Source organism: Anas acuta, chromosome 1 (genome assembly GCF_963932015.1).
Source record: "Anas acuta chromosome 1, bAnaAcu1.1, whole genome shotgun sequence".
Classification (NCBI taxonomy): Eukaryota; Metazoa; Chordata; class Aves; order Anseriformes; family Anatidae; genus Anas; species Anas acuta.
Window position 1 is genome coordinate 85433508 of NC_088979.1, and position 19751 is coordinate 85453258.

The following is a 19751-nucleotide window of genomic DNA, read 5'->3' on the forward strand; positions in this document are numbered from 1 at the left end:
CATCACCTTTATTTTTAGCTGTGTCCTTTATTTTCATTTGATGCCTCCTAGTTCTTGAAATACAGGAATCATTGAACAGTTAAAACCTATCTACTCTCTCCATGCTACTCATGATTTTGTAGACTTCTATAATATCTCTTCTAAATTATTTCTCTTCAGAGATGAATTGTATGATATGCTATTCATCCTTATTTATGGTTCCCACTTGGAACTTCATATCTTGCTATTGTAGTATTTCTCCAAATGTGATAAGGAAAATAAATGGGTAATGGATAAAACTGGTACAGAAAGGTAGAAACATATTTGGATTTTGTAGGTGCTTGTCCTCTAATTGCTTCTCTTGATGCACTTGTAGTGTGACTATCAAAACTGAGCTTTCAAAGCAGCTCTACCAGTTAGCCTTTTTTGTTTCTATTCAGTTGACATAAGTCAAAGTGAAGATGAGAAAATTAAGTGATACCTTAAGATTAGAAATTTAAATCCTTAAAAATTTCCATGCAACATGAAAAAATCAGTTTTTCATCAATTAAATGACATTTAAAAGTATCAAGTGAAAAGTAGCAAGAGTTGCTAAATTCCACTGACCTTTTAAAGTGATTTGTAACAGAGCAGTTTCTTAAATCAAAAGTCAGTCTACGACAAACTTGCTTGATGACAGTGCCTGACCGTACCAACTATTCAGATGAAATCTTAGAAACAGTGTTAGGAAGACCTCATTATTCATTTAACTCTCAAGAATCAAGCAAGCTATCTTGAGTTAGACCCTGAATTGTCAAGAAAGTAGATTTTTTCAATGCATTTTAAATGCAGCTTACCCTCTCTTTTTTTTTTCTCTTTTTTTTTTTTTGAGTGATTTTTTCTTATATATTCTACAATTGAGACGGCCCACAGCATAGCCAAAAAATATTAAGAGATATTAATTCTCTAATCAAGAATGTATCTATATTATGTTCTGATTAAATAGATGGATTAATCAAGAATTAATCAAGATTCCTGATATGTAGTAAGTTGTCTTTAGAAACATATGATAACCACTTAAGTACATGTTGTGATTTTAGCCTGGTAGGCAGCTAAGCACCACACAACTGCTTGCTCACTTCCTGACCCTATGGGGATAGGAAAAGAGAATCAGAAGGGCAAAAGTTAGAAAACTTGTGGCTTAAAATAAAGACAGTTTAATAAGAAAACAAAGGAAGCAAAAGAAAAACAACTCCAAGAAAAAGAAAGAAAGAAAAAAAAAAACAAAAACACAAAAAAACAAGTGATACAAAACACAATCACTTATCACCAGCCAATTTATGCCCAGCTAATCCCAAGCAGCAGCAGCCTAGACAAACTTCCCCCCAAGTACTTATTGCTGAGCGTGATATGATATGGTATGGAATACCCCTTTGGTTAGTTTGGGTAGCTGTCCTGGTTGTGTCATCTCCTAGCTTTCTGTGCATCTCCAGCCTTCTCACTGGAAGGGCAGCATGAGAAACAGAAAAGACCTTGACTCTGTATAAGCACCACTCAGCAACAACTAAAATCATGGTGTTATCAATATGCATCATTGTGTTATTGACAGTTTCAGTCACAAATTCAAACCATAGCCCCATACCAGCTACTATGAAGAAAGTTAATTATCCCAGCCCAAGCTAGCACAGTACATTATGCAGTTTTTTAATCACATGAAAGCATCTTATTTTCCTGCATATATATTGAGTACTTGTGATAAATTTTATACTGTCAACCACGTGCAGTTTATTTCATCTGACAATAATGCCAATTTTAAAAATTTCCATGAGAAGCTAATATTTTGACTATAACAATAAATTGCATCTCTGAAAGAAAAAAGACAATGTACTGATGCACACATCAACCATTATCTGGAGTAGCAATGATTGATGCTTTGAGCCCTACAGCTTGACGATACGGATATTCTTTCTAATCCAGGCTCTGAACACCCTTAAGTGCATCCATCACCATTAGAGAAATGAGAATGACTTTATTGAAATAAAGATAGATTCGCCAGATGCAGATTTACTTTATAAACACCAGGTGTAATAATTGAAATTAGATCAACTAGTGAAACCTGGAAAGGTTGTAGGGATGCATTCCAACTGTGAAGGATTCCTGCCCTCCTTGGTTGTCAAAGCCTTGTGTATCTTTATGAGTACTTAGATGATGCACCCAGAGACGTGATATTGTCCAGTGTTGCTAATACTGAAATAACCCACTCAGTCCTGTTGCTGCTTATAACAAGCACCTCCAACCTTACCTTACAACTTCATCAGCTACTGCCCTGCTTCAAATTTTATTTTTTCACCAACTGACCTAATGAAAGCAGTCAATCTGAATTCTAAACACTAAATCTGTCTCTTTTTGATGTCCTTTGCCTTTCAGTCCAGCCTGAAAACTCATTCCATTACTTGGCACTGCTGGCCTGTATAGAACATTTCCCTACAGTCATTAAAAACTCCATTGATTGTGCTACTTCCATAAACATTTCCCAGCACAGCACTGTGCTTGGAATTATTTCTGTAAGGATATTTTGGATTTATGAGGCTGCTTGTACCTCATTACCTGTTCCATGGTTTTGAAAAATGCCACTAAGTTTTGGTTTGTTCTACATGACATAAGGGAGACTGATGTTGGAAACGTGTTACCTTTGGTCTTTCTCTCCAGTGCAAATTTTAGGCTGCATTTCACTCTGACAAACTTTATCAAGTCAATTTAAAGAAGTCGCCTAAAAGGTAGTTCACTCAAAAGGGAGAAAGTATCCTCTGTGATCATATGCCCAATAATTTCTTTTTTCTTTCATGAAAGAATTAATGTATTCTTATTCTGTTCTGTCTTGTCAAGACAAGCCTGTGGTAAGTAAAATCAAAAGCAAGGGAAACAAACCAGCAACAGCAGAGATAGTAGAGGATACAGAATTGAACTTTTTAATGTATATTTTACTTTAAAAATAATTCTATAATATATTTCAGCCTTTTTTTATTTTTATTTTTTTCCCTGCTATGAATTCTAGATAGTGTAGGCTTAATTACAGTGGTGTTTTTTTCTTGCTTGCCTTTTTGCCTTTTTTATTTATTTATTTTTTTTCCCCCTCCCGAATCTACCACCTTTACAAATTCATTCTGAATTCTAGAACTCAGGGCATGTTTTTCTGTCTCACAGATGTTTGCAAGAAAGATTCTGCAGTTTAGCATGTGGAACTAACATTTTTGTTGATCACAAAAATACTGTTCACTTGCCAGTGGCAAAGTTGTTCTGGAATTCTAAGAGGAAGCAACAAGGAGCACACAGTTGTTACTATCAATTAGATTTTGAAATGCAACTCAGAAAGCTCAGAACAATTCAGTTTTAAACTGGATTGACTTTAGCATGATGTAGCCTACTGTATAAAGAGAGAAGGAGCCATTGTTTGGGCATGCCAAGTCAAATCCTACTCTGTTCTTTAGAGGAGAAGTTGAGAAGGAAGGGAGGGTGGATAAAAACATGGAATTCCTACTAGTCCCATTTTGGGGTCTACTCTTTGAATTTTTCTCAACCAATGCCAGAAATGGTTTTTCCTTCTTATTTATAATTTATATCATCAGAAGTAGCATCCTTGCCATCTCAGTGATGTTTTTCTACTCTGAGGATAGATATATGTGTTCAAGGAATGGTTCCCCTTTTGTTTAATCATTTGAGGGGGATCCACAAGAAATAAGTCATCTGTGTTAGCCTTTCAGTTCATAGCAATAGCATATTTCTGGGGTGGCTCTCCTGATCATTCCCACTTACGGAGTTTCATTTATATCACACATCAACCCAGGAATGCATGGACTGGATCCTTCTTGGGTTAAATTTAAAAGGATAATATTTTCAATGAGCTCATCTAATGTTTTCCAACAATTAATGGGTGCTTACTTTATTGGAGTGAACCAGGTCTACTAATAAGAAAAAAAATAAATAATTATCAGGAAATTGTACTGTATGCATGCTGGGTACTTAGCACAAATTGTTTTGCTCTACATGACTACTCCTTTTTATGCCTCACTACATGCTAATATAATTTTTTGCACCCAGACCTTTGTAAATCTTCGTGCCAAAAGAGACCTCGTCATGTTATAATAAAAACAGGAGTTTGCATATCCTTAGAACTGCATTATGTCAATTGACAAGTATGATGTGGAGAGCTTGTTATAAATACAACCAGTTTTAAAGTAGATCCAAATTATAATTTAAATTGTGTCTTTGTCTCTTTTATTATTTTTCATTTACTATTTTAATAAGTGTAAAAAACATAATTAATAATATCTTTTTTAATTATGTAACTTGGCAGTTAACAAGTGACACAGTGTATTCATAGCTGTAGTGCCTTAATTTTTCATAAATTCTGTACTAAACAGAATATTGTTATACATGGAAGATAGTTAGATCATATTCTCAGAAATTGCATAACCTGAATTATGAACCATGCGTTAAGACTAATTTTTAGAACACACTTTCATAAAAATTGGTAGCATAAAAAATAACACTCTGTAAAAGAACCATGGCAGCATGCTTTGTGGAAGAAAAACAAATTTGGGAAGGTTGTAATTATTAATTGCTCTAACTAAAAGCATTTTGGAAATTATTCAGACCAGAACATCTTTATATAGCCCATAAAGTAAGTAGTTGTCAAAAGGAGGGTAAATTATTAGATTTAGCAGAATGCTAACGACTTTTTATTTTTTTTTATATAAATACATAGCAGCTACTAATCCCCTCCTCCTCTCCCTACACATGCATTAATCATTCCTATGATAGCACAGCCGGGATTTGATGCAGATCCCAAGATGACAGCTGAGCTGTCACTAACTACTGTTGAACAAAAATGTAAGGATAGCTCTAAGTAACTAGAGGGATATTTTATCTATGCTAGATGAGTGGTCATATATATGAATCATAACTGTCAAATGAATAATTTTCTTGTAAGTAAACTACTATGTCATGCAGTCCATAACTACTGTTGTGGCTGATGTATCAACACAAGAGCATTTTTTTTTGCTCTATCATTAAACAGACCAAGTCCACAGAGAAAGTTAGTTCTTTCTTCTTCTTCTTTTTTTTTTTTTTTTAATTTTTATTTTTTAGCTTGCTCACTGATGCTGTCTGGAATAATCATAATATAAGTTAGTGAATGAGGTATTAAAAATTCGTCGCTGAAGGTAAAACTTGGTATATGAACTCTGTTCCATGGATATATCTCAGTGTTTCAAATCAGTGTAACTTAAGTTAGATTTTCAGCTCAAGGCAGAATGAGGATGCATATGCACTCGGTAGGTGTGTTTTTTTTAAAGAATCAGAGGAATCTCAAAGAGCACAGTGAGAAAACAATTTCTCCAAAAAACGTAGTTGTATTAAGTTTAGATTTTCACACTATATTTGGAGGCTCTTACAAGTGATCTGAGGATTTTTTGTTTGCTTGTTTGCAGAAGTATTACCCCAAAACCTTTCCTGACATTTTTGTGAGTTGCCAGGAAAATTAGTACTTCTACTGCTTTTTCCTTCTGCGATTAGTGCGAGTTAGTGTGAACTCACTGCTTTCCTTGTGTAATATGAGGAAAGAATGAAGAATTTATTAAGAATTAATAAAGAATTTATTAAGAATTAAGATATTATTATTTCCATTCCTCTATCCATCTATGTATCAGGAAGCTGTACCTTTTACTTAAGACTAACTTGGTAGGGGTGCTACTAGTCTCACAAAATATAATAATATCTCTGCTTTCCAAAATATCATTTCTAGGATACTATTTAAAAATGCTGCAGTGAAATTCAAATACCATTTTATAGTGCATGGGTTGAAGCAGCTAGCTTTTCTCCATTTCTGCATTACTTCTATGGGTAGCATGCACAGCTTCTGAGACAGCAAATTATAATTAAGTGGCATCATTACAATGAGCAACAAATTCATCCACACATATTCTCAAACAGAATCTGAATCAGAAATTTCATGTCAGTATATAAAAACAGTTGATTACGGATTTGATTAGAAAACAGATGCAATGCTGAAGCGCAGAGGATGCTATTAACTCAGAAATTACTTGCTTATTACATTGTTATGTAACAACTCAGGAATTACTAAATTATTACTAGTTATTCATTTTTAGTTGGCATTTCAACTTTAGACTTGAATATATTTTAGAGAGGAAAAACACATCTTTTCTATTTGAATCAGAGTAAGGAATGACTATATAACTGTGACAGTATGGAATCATCCTCTTTCCTATAAAGGAGGGACCCATCCTCTTTCCTATAAAGGAGAGCTGAAAACTGTTCTTCAGCTTTTTTAGAATTAATCTGCTGTTTGATTTCAATTCCCTTGAAGGAATATGAAAATCATTGCAACTAAAATATTAAAAGAGAAGCCAAAAACATTCTGAATAAACGCTAGTTTATTCTCCAGTGCTAGTTATAAAAAAGCTTGTAACTTAAAGGTCAGACAATTGGCTCCCAACAGCAGATATTTTAATTGAAAAAAAATCCAGCTAAACTTATTTGAGTGGAAAGTAGAGTACAAATTAGCACTATTCATTTCATGTGGAAAGTAACAGCAATTGTTTACTTATTAATAAAGCATATAGAGTAAAGCAAGAAGCTTTCAAATGACAAATTACAATTTGTTCATGAATATTTCTTGCTCATGATTAGTAATTAAATAATACTTATAGTTATTATAAATTGTTTGTACATTTGTAATTTCCTTAGTCCTAAATGTAGAGAAACAACCATGTTTTAAAAAATTTACCAATTGATTAAATATCTTCAGCTATTGACAACACTGTAACAATTCAAAACAAAACAAAACAAAAACATTTTTTTGGTTACTATATTTTACTTCAGTAATTACTATGGATTTCTGAATTGGGAACAGTAGTAGAGAGGTTGAATTTAGTCTGATAATTCAGGTTCATAGTCTCAGACTGTTTAGAAAAATTGACTTTAAACTGAACAGTTTAGCAGTTCAAACTTAGGTTTGCAAATATTATAGTGGTTTTATTCAGACTGTGTGTAGAGGTCAACAAGTAATCAAAATCTTAAGTTTTTTTTGTGTCTAATACCTAAAAGGCTGGCAGTGATTGTGTCAGACACACGTATGCTGTCTATTTCATGGAAAAAAGTCTAAGTGTATATTGCTGATTTGCTGGGGCAAGAGAGTTTCTAACTATCCATGTATATGAAAAATAGCATTGGCATTCTTGAGGAAGTATCTCATGTGTGAGCTGCAGGTAGTATCTGAACAGCAGAACTAAGCTAGAGGCGACAGTCTGTTTTGAACAGTGAGTTATGAGTTTCTGCTGTAATAAAACCAAATGCCTGGAAGGGATTGAGTTTGGTTTCTACACAAGTGCGGAGACAATAGTTTAGTCTATTCTCTGCCGAGTCTCCCTCAAGTCCCTGAGAGCCATGAGTAAGGAAAAGTTGATATTGTAACTTGGAAACATATGCTACCCACCCCCTCTTTCATTAGAGTTCTTGCTGCGATAAAACTTGTCCCACTGTTGCCATTTGCAATAGCTTCCAGCTTTGTGCCACTTATACACTTTCTGCACTTTTCAGTGATGATTTGAAAAGATCACTGTCATAATCTTCACACTTAGCAAGATATTTACATGCACATCTAAGAATAGGCAGGGTGCTTCCATTACTGGTTCCAGCTCTTTCCAACTTTCAAGCCTCCTTATTTTTGGCAGTTTCTAGAAAAACAAATGCAATAGTCTGTTCTGTGTGATCCATACAGAGTGGATGGTGACTGCAGGATGAATAAAACAATTGAGGAATACAAACTCATTGATATTTACCTAGGTTTTAAAACTGAAATCTTGGGAAGATACCTTTTACTCTGTAGAGGGTATATTATGAAATAATGGCTCATGTCCAAATATATGGATATGCAAAATAAAAGTATGTTTCAGGGGCTTATGATAGTAGTCCTTTTCCTTGCAAGATCATCTGCTAGGTACTCAAAACTGAACACAAAGAAATAGAGAGACACCAGTATTTAAAGGTTTTTACATTTTTACTCATAAATCCATGGTTCTCTTATTAAACATTTTCTCTTTTCTACATCCTTCCCATTCTACCCCATGAAGAGGGAGAAAGACTGTATTCTGGGTGACAGCAGAATTAGCCAAATTGCACACAGAGACCAAGAGAAGTGCAAGAGTGGGCTTTCATTCAGACTGCTCTAATTTTAGCTCCTTCAGAAGATCTAGTAGCAAACATATATAATATATATATTGGTGTTAATTTTAGTAATAGATATTGCTTGTGATATAGTGAACTTACATTATTTTTTTAGAGAAATGATTCTGATAATACTGAGGGAGTGTGTAGAACAGATTGCTAATCTAGTCTCTGAGAACCTCTAATATATCACATATGGAAGACAAATTTAATAATGCAGCATTTCTTTCTGTATGAGAGATTTTTATCTTTAATGTTTATCTTATTCTTTATGTCATAGTAAGACAGAACTGGCTCCATAGACTGCATCATGTGCATATATATATATAAAGTTGGCTTTAGAAAAAAGGATTTTCTAGGATTTGGGAGGGCATGAATTTGTCTCTGCCTACACTTGGAGAATTAATGTTGTTTTCAATAGAAACTGACAATTTAATTTTGTTCTATGCTTTATACCTCTACATGTTTCATGCCAGCAATAATTATCATAAAATCACAGAATGGCTTGGGTTGGAAGAGACCTTCAAAATCACCTAGTTCCAACCCCGATGCCACCCACTAGATCAGGTTACCCAGGGCCTCATCTAACCTGGCCTTGAACACCTCCAGGTATGGGGCATCCACACCTCCTCTGGACAACCTGTTCTAGTGCCTCACCACCCTCTGAGTGAAGAATTTCCTCCTAACCTCTAATCTAAATCTCCCCTCTTTTAGTATAAAACCATTTCCCCTTGTCCTATGATTATCTGCACGAGTAAAATGCTGCTCTCCATCTTTTTCTAAGCCTCCTTTAAATATTGAAAGGCTGCAATGAGGTCTCCCCAGAGCCTTCTCTTCTTCAGGCTGCACAGCCCCAGCTCTCTCAGCCTTTCTTCACAGAAGTGCTCTGATCATTTTTGTGGAATTATGGGGCCAGTCTTTTAAATCACAAAGAAACTTGTTTCCTTACCAATTTCAGATTCTCTTTTTAGACCTACAGAGTAAGAATTAGTAAGAATTACTGTAGATGCATGATCTACTACGGACAAATTAATTAGTATTTTACCTCTGCTGATTGAGCAACTTGATACCGATGTTGTAGCTGAGATGTAAATTATCTCATCACCATGGTCATAAAATTAAATAAAATGAAATACTATTTACTAGTTTTAAAAACCAATGTACCTGTGGTTAGCTCATACCTCCATGAGCTGAGAGTAGGAGTACAGAGTAGAATATTTGCTTCCAGAGGTGTAACTGAAGTCATTAATGACGATTAAAGTATGTAGTAATCAGTCATTACTGCTATTATCATTAGGTTCTGATAAGTGGCTGTTAGTATGATTTTGCTGAGTCCTTTTGAAAGTCTTGGAAGCACTGGAATATAAGGACTATTGCTCACTTCCTTTTGGTCTCTATGAGCTAAGTGCACCAGTTCTGAGCTATCTCATAGCTCAGCATTTCACTGATGTAATCTTTGTCATGTTTGTAGTTTCATGCCACAGGGAGCTTCCTGACCTCACCACATCAAATTTTCAGTACAGGGTGGTACACTCATGCTACAAATACCAGTTTCAACATCTAATATGCTAACTAAATGCTTTTAGAATAATCTCCTAGAATTAATTCTGTTATTTCAGTCACTGATGTCATTATGAAGATACAGAAATCATCAGCACACATCAAGCCTTCCAAAGCCTGTTGCAATCTATTGGAACTGTGAATTTACAGCACTTGAAAACAAATCAGAGACAAGCAGAAAATAACCACAGCTAGCTGTTTGTTGTAGCATTATATGGGTGGATACAACTAGCTCAGGAACTAAACTTTGTAGATCTCATATTTCGTTTCATTTTTTGTTTGTTTGTTTTGGCTGGTTGGTTGTTTTTTTGTTTTGCTAACTAAGACATTTACAAAGATTTCCTTAAATAGTTTCCTGATTGGCATTCACTAATATCTCTGTGGGTAAGATTTAGTCTAGTTCTGAGAGAAATGATTGAAAAAGACATTCTTTGTTAACTGTTAGATATATTAGAAGTTATTTAGAAACTGAAATCATCCTAAAATTTTACATCTCCTGGGCTTCCCTGAAAGAAAAGGTTAGTTACAAATGGTGTTCACTGCTATTTTGAGGGCTGATTTTGGGCAAATATCTCTGTATATTGTATATTACCTTCACAAGAGACATAACTGATGCTTTGGAAATTCAGTAATAGCTGATAACTGCTTTGATTTCATTATCTAATTGCAGTATATTTCTAACAGAAATGTTGCACTTTCTAATGCTTTTATTGAGTGATACTGAGTTTAAACTAGAAAGTCATATTTTGCTCTGGCAATACAGATATGACATAGTATGTGAAGTAGATTGAACGTTTTGGAGAAAAGACAGATGTCTCTTTTTGACAGATGAAGCCTGGATTTACTCAAGTGTCAATCATCCAAAATAGTTCTGTCGAACAAGAACTGTAAAGGCATCTATTGATTTGATTCAAACTGTTTTCCATTATTGGGATTCTAATCTACATCTCATATACTACATGCATCTGCACAGCAAGGTGACCTATAAGAATGATGAGTAGGATCTGTACAGAAATTTATCAGTTGCTGAGTCATGCTTCCCAAAAAAGAGTGTTGACAGAATGATTTTCCTTTAAAAATGATTTTCCTTTAAAACCTTCTGAAGATGGATTTGGTCCTTTGTTACATTAACACAGTAGCAGATATCTCCTATATTGGCTGTGCTAATGGGAAAGATTAACCTATTGTTATATGTTTTTGATAGTGCTCTCTAACCCACTTCAGCATTGGAAAGCCAGGTTCCTTTATACTGTGGCTAGGCCAGTAAAGCTGATCACTGAAAGCACCACCTTTTTCACCCCGGTGAAAAGTAGCTGTAATTGATAATTTTTTCATCTCACACTGCTAGATCTGAAAAAGAAATCTGCCTGTGGTCTCAGGAGGATGGATAATTATTCAGTTTCAGTCTACATGGACTCAGAGGTGGCCTTGATTTCAAAAGTAAAAGAATATTCATTCAGATATAAGGATAGTTATCATTAAGATATAAGCATAGTTATTTGTTCCTCAGTTACAGAAACTTGGGATATTAATTTGACTTTGAGAAAGTCTGTATCCCCTTGTCAGGCATGACTTTTATAAGTACATTAATATAACAATTCTCTCGTAATTCACCTCAAGTTGCTGTTACAAATTCTATCTATCTGTATATACATATCCATATGTATATATATATAAAGCATCAAACAGATGGACAAAACTGGTGTGCACGAAGTCCAGATATGCACATATTTAGTGCATTGGCTTATCCTGTATGTCTTTAAAAGCATTGTAATATATAATTTTTATTTGTGTTTCTCATTGAGAATATTTCCTTTGGTGGAGCTGAGGACATAACAGAGTTTGTGCTGGTTTGTTTGGGATAGAGTTAATTTTCTTCATCTAGGCTCATATGGTGCTATGCTTTGGATTTGTGATGAAAACCATTTTGATGATGGAACAATGATTTAGCTGTTGCTGAGCAGTGCTTCCACACAGTCAAGGTCTTTTCTGTTTCTCAAGCTGCCTACTAGTGAGTAAGTTGGGGGTGCACAAGAAGCTGGGAGGAGACACAGCCACGACAGCTGAGCCATAGGGATGACCAAAGGGATATTCCATACCATATGGTGTCTTGCTCAGCAGTAAAAGTGTGGTAGTTGGCTGGCAGGGACTCATTGCTCAGGGACTGGCTAGACATTTGTCAGCTGGTGGTGAGCAATTGCATTGATTTTTTTTTTTTTTTTTTTCCCTTCTCTTTTCGTTCTGTATTTTTAGTTCTTTCTCTTTTTGGTGCTTCCTACCAGGGTTAAACCACAACTAAGTCACAGAACATAAAACTTCTGCAGTCCCCTCCTTTCCTTCAATTTCTGAAAGGAATTTTTAGCAATCATCTATTATAACACATTTTCCTCAGTTTCTTTGCTCACTACAGTGCCTAGCCTCTATAAAGATGATAATAGTGTAGGATTCTGTAGTTGGTGAGCTTAGAGTTATTACAATAATTTATGAACTAATAGTCTCTGTATTGTTTTAGGGCATTATTACTTAGTTATTTAATGCCCATTTCAGCTAAAAGAAATTCAATGTAGTGTGATTTTTACATGTAAATTTATATGTAATTTTACACCTGGAACTCATTGTACTATTAGCCTCTAATACTAGATATCTTGTGCATAATTTTTTTCTTCTAGTTTGTTTCTTTTACTATAGTAGTGATAAGACTGGGTTCAAAATTAAGCAAGTTTTTGAAAAGCATAATTTACTTAAGGTATTTACTTCTAGACTTTAAGTAGTTACATTTGCTATTCTGGTAAAGACTTAACTATTTATGAGCCGTTAATGCCTTTTTGCAAACAAATATTTTTAAGGCAAAATATGCCAAGTATAATGTGAAGACACAGCAGTGTTCCCTTCTGTCATCATTCCCTTACAAGGAAAGAAGAGGGTTATCTCAGCTAACAGTTTACCTCAAAGAGAGAAAAAAAAAATTGAGCTATATGGTGAGGGGGATGGTTCACTTGATGAAGATCCGCTCCATTAAACTGTGAGTGAGTAGAAAGCTAAAACCTAAAACCCCCTCCAGACAAATGAGGTTAAGGACTTCCATTGTTCTGAATGATCCACAAGAGAAAGACCTGGCTGAGTGAGGACATGTGGGTCTGGACTAGAAGTGTGTGGGGGTGGTTGAGCAGTGGTGAGGAGAGGTGTGTATTGGAGGCTTATTGCACCATCAGTTCAAGAGCCAGCTCTGATTTCTACAACTATTTTGACCAATTCGGTTGAACTGCATTTAGCACTGCTTTGGGACTCTTGACATCAACTCTGCTGTGATGTTCTCTTCAGCTTCTTTTATTCCAAGAAAGAGAATCAAATAATAATGAAATACTAATTTAAGGTTGTAGGAGGACACAAAAAGAAACTAACTTTCTACCAACATACAGACGCACTGATGGTGACATTGATTGCTCTGATCTTTTTGGGCCCAGTGTAGGTAGAAAGCCAAGAGCTATTTTTTCAGTGTTACTGCCACCTTTGCAAGATCAATCTTGTGAGTAAGCAACATTGCTGCTTGTCATCAGGTGCAGCCAAGAGAAAAAAGTAACTTGTTACTTGTCAGAACAATGATTTAGACAAGGACCTACAAAGAGAAGAATTTCTGCTGTTATCTCAACAGGTCTATCAAGCTAAAATTCTTACCACTTACCTGAATTAAAAAATTTCTTCTGAGCAATAGCCTGGCAAAATCAGGAGCAGGTACAAGTACTTCTTCCTCAATGTCCTTTGACTGGAAAAGCTGCAAATAGCTGTGGAGTTAATGTCATCTCCATAATGAAACTGGATTTTAATTGAACACAATTGTTCTAAAACATGTAGAAATGTAGTTAGGCTCTCAGAAATTTTGCCCAGAGACCACTTTTATTGGTATCTGATGGTGATTAGAATAGAATTATTATTAAAGCTCAAACATAGATAAGATTACTATGCACAGTGATGTCCATCTTCTTGTGAGCTATCTTGTCAAAGTTAGTGGAGCATTAGTTCATAGTTCAGTGCAGTGTACATATTCATGGAATATTAATTTAAGTATTATGAATCTAAAGATACAGTTGCTAAAAGAAGGATGCAGAGAATGGGACGATTAGAAAATCTTTGGTATAAAATATGCCAGGAAAATAACTCAGTAAAACCATATCACAAAATATTAATTGATGCTGCTAAGCATCTTTTGAGGCAAAGTCTTGATAATAGAATATTAGACCTATACATAGACTTGGGCTATTATTATAGGATAAAGTAAAAGCAGTCAATTGTTTTTTACAAGTTCCACTGAGAACAAATGTTATCTTGTATTTACATTTATTTTTATTTTATTTTACCCTAACTAGATTATTTTAATTTTCCTATACCAGACACAAAGTGGATCACAAGTTCTAAAGGAATTACAAAATGACATATTGCACCATTCTGGTGCAATTGCCAGTGCAATGTTGGGCACTGGCAATCTTGGTACAAGGAGCAGTTTGAAGACTAGTGAGATTAATTCTTGTATTATTTTTTCCACATTTATTTTCTTCCTCTGCCAAAATGTTGCAAAAACCACAATACTGAAATGTGGATCTAAATTAAAAACTATAAATGTGTTTGGGAGTTACCTATGATATTTCTCCTTTTCATTTCTTCTGATAAAATTGTCCTTTCATGAAAAATAATACCCTTGGCAATTGGATACCTATTTTGTGATTTATCTTAGTATTATGTCTCCATAACAAGAATTTGAAAGAAACCACTAGGGCCTGAAAATATACAGTATATATGCATTATGTTGACACATACACATGTACTCTTATCACCATCCATGCCATGGCAAATTTGTGAAACATTTACAAGAATTCCAAGCAATTTTCCTGAGAAATTCTTTGAGGGAGAACTTCTTTGCTGTGAGGGTGGAAGAGCACTGGATGAAGTTGCCCAGAGAGGTTGTGGAATCTCCTTCTCTGGAGATATTCAAAACTCACCTGGATGTCATCCTGCACAACATGCTATAGGTGATCCTGCTTGGCAGGGGAGTTGGACCAGATGATCTTCAGAGGTCCCTGTCAATCTCAGCCATTCTGTGATTCTGTGAATTCAGGGAAATACATAACCCTAGGCAATTTTTTAATACTGGCAAGTGAACACTACTTTCCATTAAGCTGATGTGGGCAATATAAAATCTTTGCAAACAAGGCTAAGTTTATTTATTTATTTATTTATTTATTTATTTGATAGCAGGTGTTTTTCTCCTAAATAAGCAGCTCAATGTTTTCTTTCTACTGGAAAAGTATTTTGTCAAAACAGTACAGGTGTTTTACTATACAATTATTATGAACCTTTTAGCAATAAAATTGTAGATAGATTTAGAATTTTGTTTACACTAATAAAAAATATTAATCTGAGCTTTAAAATATTTTACTGCAAATTTAAATCCCATCTTACTGATGCAAGGCACTTGAATGATTTAAACTGTGGGTGTAATCTCACCATCTGTGGAACATTAAATGTATTTTATGTGTGTTCGTGTAATCATTTTCTATAAATGTAAATATATAGGAAATTACCAAACCATAGTCAGGCTCAAACCAGAGCGAGACAGCTGTGTGAGGGGTTGTAAAGTATTTCATGCTCAGTTTTTAGTGTATTAGTATTTTTAACTGTATCTTTTTCTCCTTTCATGTTGCAGTTCTATTTATTTACTTTTAAAAGAATATATATGTCTATTTTTTTCTGTAAGAAGTAAACCATCATATGTAGAAAAAATACCCCCCCAATACACAAAAAGCATTTTGAAATAAGCTTCTTTGTCAGAACAGAGGAAAGAGACAAAGATAGGAATAGATATAAATATAGATACAGAGAAATATACACATATATTGGTTTTGGATTGTGCATATTTTATACAGATGAACATATATAAATAGAACATATATATTTTTAAAACCAGCAGGTTTGTATCCTGAATTGTGATAGCAGTCTTCCTTCAATAGTATATTCCTTTCTGTCGGTTTAAAGTGGTTAGTTTCATAAAGCGTGTTGATATTTATACATGTAAGGTACATAGGGTAGATGTACACTATTTATAACCTTAAAATAAAGAAGAGAATTACTGGAACACTGACGAAATATAGCAAGTTCAAAAGCAGCTTGTGAATGCAATGTAGCAGCTGTGTGGATTGAGCTGTCTCTGCCCAATTGCTGCTCATCTTAAACATGCTCAAAGTAAAAAGTATGCATTTATTTCTCTAATTAGGCCATAGAGATGCCTTTGTATGACAATAATGGGAATTTTATATGGGTCTTTAAGAGCAGCTACATTTTCCTGATAGTCAAGATAAGATAGTCCTTGCCTGAATTTTCAATAGACTTAAGAAAGATACAGGGACCACTGTTAATAAAAAACGGTAAAAAGAAATGAGAGAGGGAATGTTTACTGTGTTGCTACTCTAATACTAACTATTATGATGTAACTTAATAAGATGAAGTTACATCAAGATTAACAGATCCTGCATTGGTGTTAGCTAGCTTACAAAATGGATATTTTCAAATGGCTGTGCTTGGCTGATGAGAGTTGACTTGGAAGATGTGCCGTGTTGGGACGACAGCAGATCTGCATGCAAAGGTGTATTTTGGCAAGCCTCAACCATATCCTGGAAGGCAAAGTAGCTTGTTGAAATGCAGACTGTCTAGGAAGACTAGGACTTTTCTTTATCTATGCAATTAAAGAGTCTACAATTGAAACATTGGTTGAATTGGGTCTTACTACAACTTCTCTTTTTTGGGTTTGTTCAGATATGAACATGAAGTTCATGCACATGAAATGTAACCTGTGTTTGCATAAGGAAAAATCATATATCAACATCCTATACTTGTTTGAGAAGTATCTTTTATGTATAATGTGTTTTTTTTTTTTTTTTTTAATGTTATATTATATATTTTTTTTCTTCTTAGAATACTGTTGGAATTAATATTCCTATCATGAATCCTACAGACGAAATTCTCCAGCTAAGTGTGGTGTTGGAGAATCAGTCACTTTCTGGACAAAAGTCTTTCACTCTTTCACCTAAACAAACATTTTTTTATCAACTAAAGTTTTCTTCAGCTGTTGTTGGCACTTCAGACGAAAGGTAAATTACAGAGTTTTTATACTTGTGGTTGTTGTGGCTCTTGTACTAATAAGTGAACTATTTTCATTAAAACCTTGATGTAGATCAAGGGGAAGTAGTACTGTATCCTGAACAGCAACCTGCCTCTGACGGGAAAATCTGGACTTACAGGCATAACCCCTAGTTATTCTAGTTCTCTAGAATTCACTGAACAATGTTTTAGATATTTACTTAATGTTAGAAGTTCCCTCTGAAATATTTGGACAAATTGTTAATTTTGTAATTTTATAAATTCCGCAAAGGGAATAATATGATTTCATTTTCTTCTCGGGAGGAACTAAACTGTAGCAACACAACCAAAAACAGGTTAAGAACTGTTCATCTGAAAAGTCTTCGTGTATATCCATTTAGCTTCAGAATCTTCCATTAATTAGTATGATGCATTAATGATGTATTTAATGAATATGTGGAAGTTTTAAATTAAAATGTTTTATTAGGTTGGAAATCCAAAAGAGACCGTACCATATGATAACTATGAATACAAAGACAGATGACCTCTTGGTCTTAGTTTCAACTAGATGAGTTCAACAAATAGCTGAAGAGTGCAGAATTGTAAAGCTTGTTTTCCTGGAATTTGATTATTAAACCATAGTTTATTTGAAGGACTGATTGTAATTTTTTTTCAAACTGTATTAAATAATTGGTGAAAATATAGTGATTGTGGGGTGGGAAGAGAGGGTTTTTGAGGAGGGAGAGAGACAGTCTGTGTTCACAGACATGATACCTACAAAGACCAAATCCATGTATTTCAATATCTGTATTCAATTTGATTCTGTTGATTTTTTCAAAGACCAGGATAATGTCAGGTATCATCACCCAATACAACTTTCAAGCAATACCATTTTATAAAAATGACTATTGTCTTCCTCGTAATTTTTCCCCTGAGGGAAGTTGTAGAAATAAAAGTATTCTGAAGGTGCATAGACTCCAGGTTTTCATGCTACACGTTATTTCTAGTATTTTTCAAGTGCAGAATTTCCAAATAATAAGATTAAGGTTTGTTTTAATTGATGAAACTTTGGGCTAGATGTCATGCAAAGATGACATGATACACACCTGTATATGTTCAATAAAATTATGCTGTTTATTAGAAAGCTAATAGTTGCTTTAAATTCCAGCATCTCCCAAGGGCTACAATTATTGCTGGACAAACGTACTTCCACACACAGCCACTTTATTTATTTATTTATTTATTTCTGTAGCCATGTTCCATTTCCCTTGCTATGGTAACAGCTGGGAAGAGCTTTACAAAAGTGTTTGTGGCAGCTGTCCTGTTACAACTGGATGATTCTTTCCAAAGCTAGTTTATGCTCACTTTAAAGGGTCTGCTGGTGCAGAGGACAGTCTGGGAACATGGAGTCACAGAATAGACAAAGTTCTCACTCATTTAGAACAAGAGCTGGTCCTTAATGTGTCATGGATTTTCATGGTGTATTGCATATAGGTTTTAATATGCCTCCTATCCTTTCGTTTAACATTTTTATGATTGCTACTGAAAAACAACAAAAAATAAAATAAAATACAACCAAGAAATAGAAAAAAAGTTTGTAGTAGGAATGGAATGTGTAAGAACGTCTGTCACAGAAATATAGTGCTGTATATATCTCACCAAGCAGCAAACAATTTTTAGTCGTGACATTTGATTGTATATCGAAACAGTATACTGAGTATTCCTTTGAAACACCTCTCTTTTTCATGCTTATTTAATGTGTCTATATCTATTTCTTATTTTTAATCAGTAGATTTGGAAAGATTTTCCTTAAAATAATTGAATACTATTTCTATTTCTTTGTCTTTTTGAGTACAAAATGGCTAGAAAGAAAACACTCAAACATTAAAATGAAATTAAATCTTATTTTTGTAAGTTAACAGTTGAAATGTTTTTGAACTGTACTTTTGAAAAAGAAAAATACCTTTCATGCTATAAAGCTATGAAAGATTAAGACATTTTTTGTATTTGTAATTGTGAATAGTATTGCTTCTTGGTAGCTGAATTCAGATACCAGTGAGAAGTGTGATGGTAAAGCTGGTAGCTAATTAAAGAACTCATTGTTTTGAACTTGTTGAGTTTTCCTGGATTTTTGCCTCTGCGTTTTCAATTGTATATATAAAATCTATGTCATAACAAGTTTATGTATCTGTTTTTAGTGTCATATTCCTGTCAGACATGGTTGGAGAGTTTTGGTATGCACTGAAGCTGACTGTAGAGAAACCATTGCCGACTAGTCTGCCTGAAATAGAATGTGAGCTTGGGAAGTAAGTATGGAGTTCATTGCGCTTAATGTGGTCACCCATTTGAATGCATCATGGGAAATATATTGAAGAGTATATCAAAAAAAAAACACAGAATAGTGCTGTATATATACTATACTAGTTTGCAGATAATTTTCATATGTAGAATCATGGAAGCATTTAGGTTGGATAAGACCCTTAAGATCATCGAGTTCTACCATCATGTAACACTACCAACTAAACCAAGTCCCTAAGCACCACATCCACATGTCTGTTAAATGCCTCCAGGGATGACAACTCCACCCTGAGCAGCGTGTTCCAATGCATAATCACTCTCTTTGTTAAAAAATTCTTCCTGACATCTAATCTAAACCTCCCCTGATGCAACTTGAGGCCATTTCCTCTCATCCTATCAGTTGTCACCTGAAAAAGGAGAATGACATCCACCTCACTATAACCTCCATTCAGTTAAAGAGTGATGAGGTATACACATAAATAGGTGAAATTCTCCTTGCAGAACAACTGAAATGGAATTACAGTGTATATTTTGACTTCCTGTGAATTCTCTATGTAGATATC

At 34.5% G+C, this 19751-nt stretch overlaps 1 protein-coding gene across 1 annotated transcript in view; it reads left to right on the top strand.

The window, feature by feature from the left end:
* CFAP47 (cilia and flagella associated protein 47) overlaps positions 1 to 19751 on the top strand; it is a 296518-nt gene that overhangs the window by 184167 nt on the left and 92600 nt on the right. Inside the window, exons 52-53 of the mRNA XM_068686651.1 lie at positions 16726 to 16901; positions 19089 to 19196. Of these exons, the coding sequence (XP_068542752.1) occupies positions 16726 to 16901; positions 19089 to 19196 (284 nt within the window). The remainder of the gene's footprint in view (positions 1 to 16725; positions 16902 to 19088; positions 19197 to 19751) is intronic.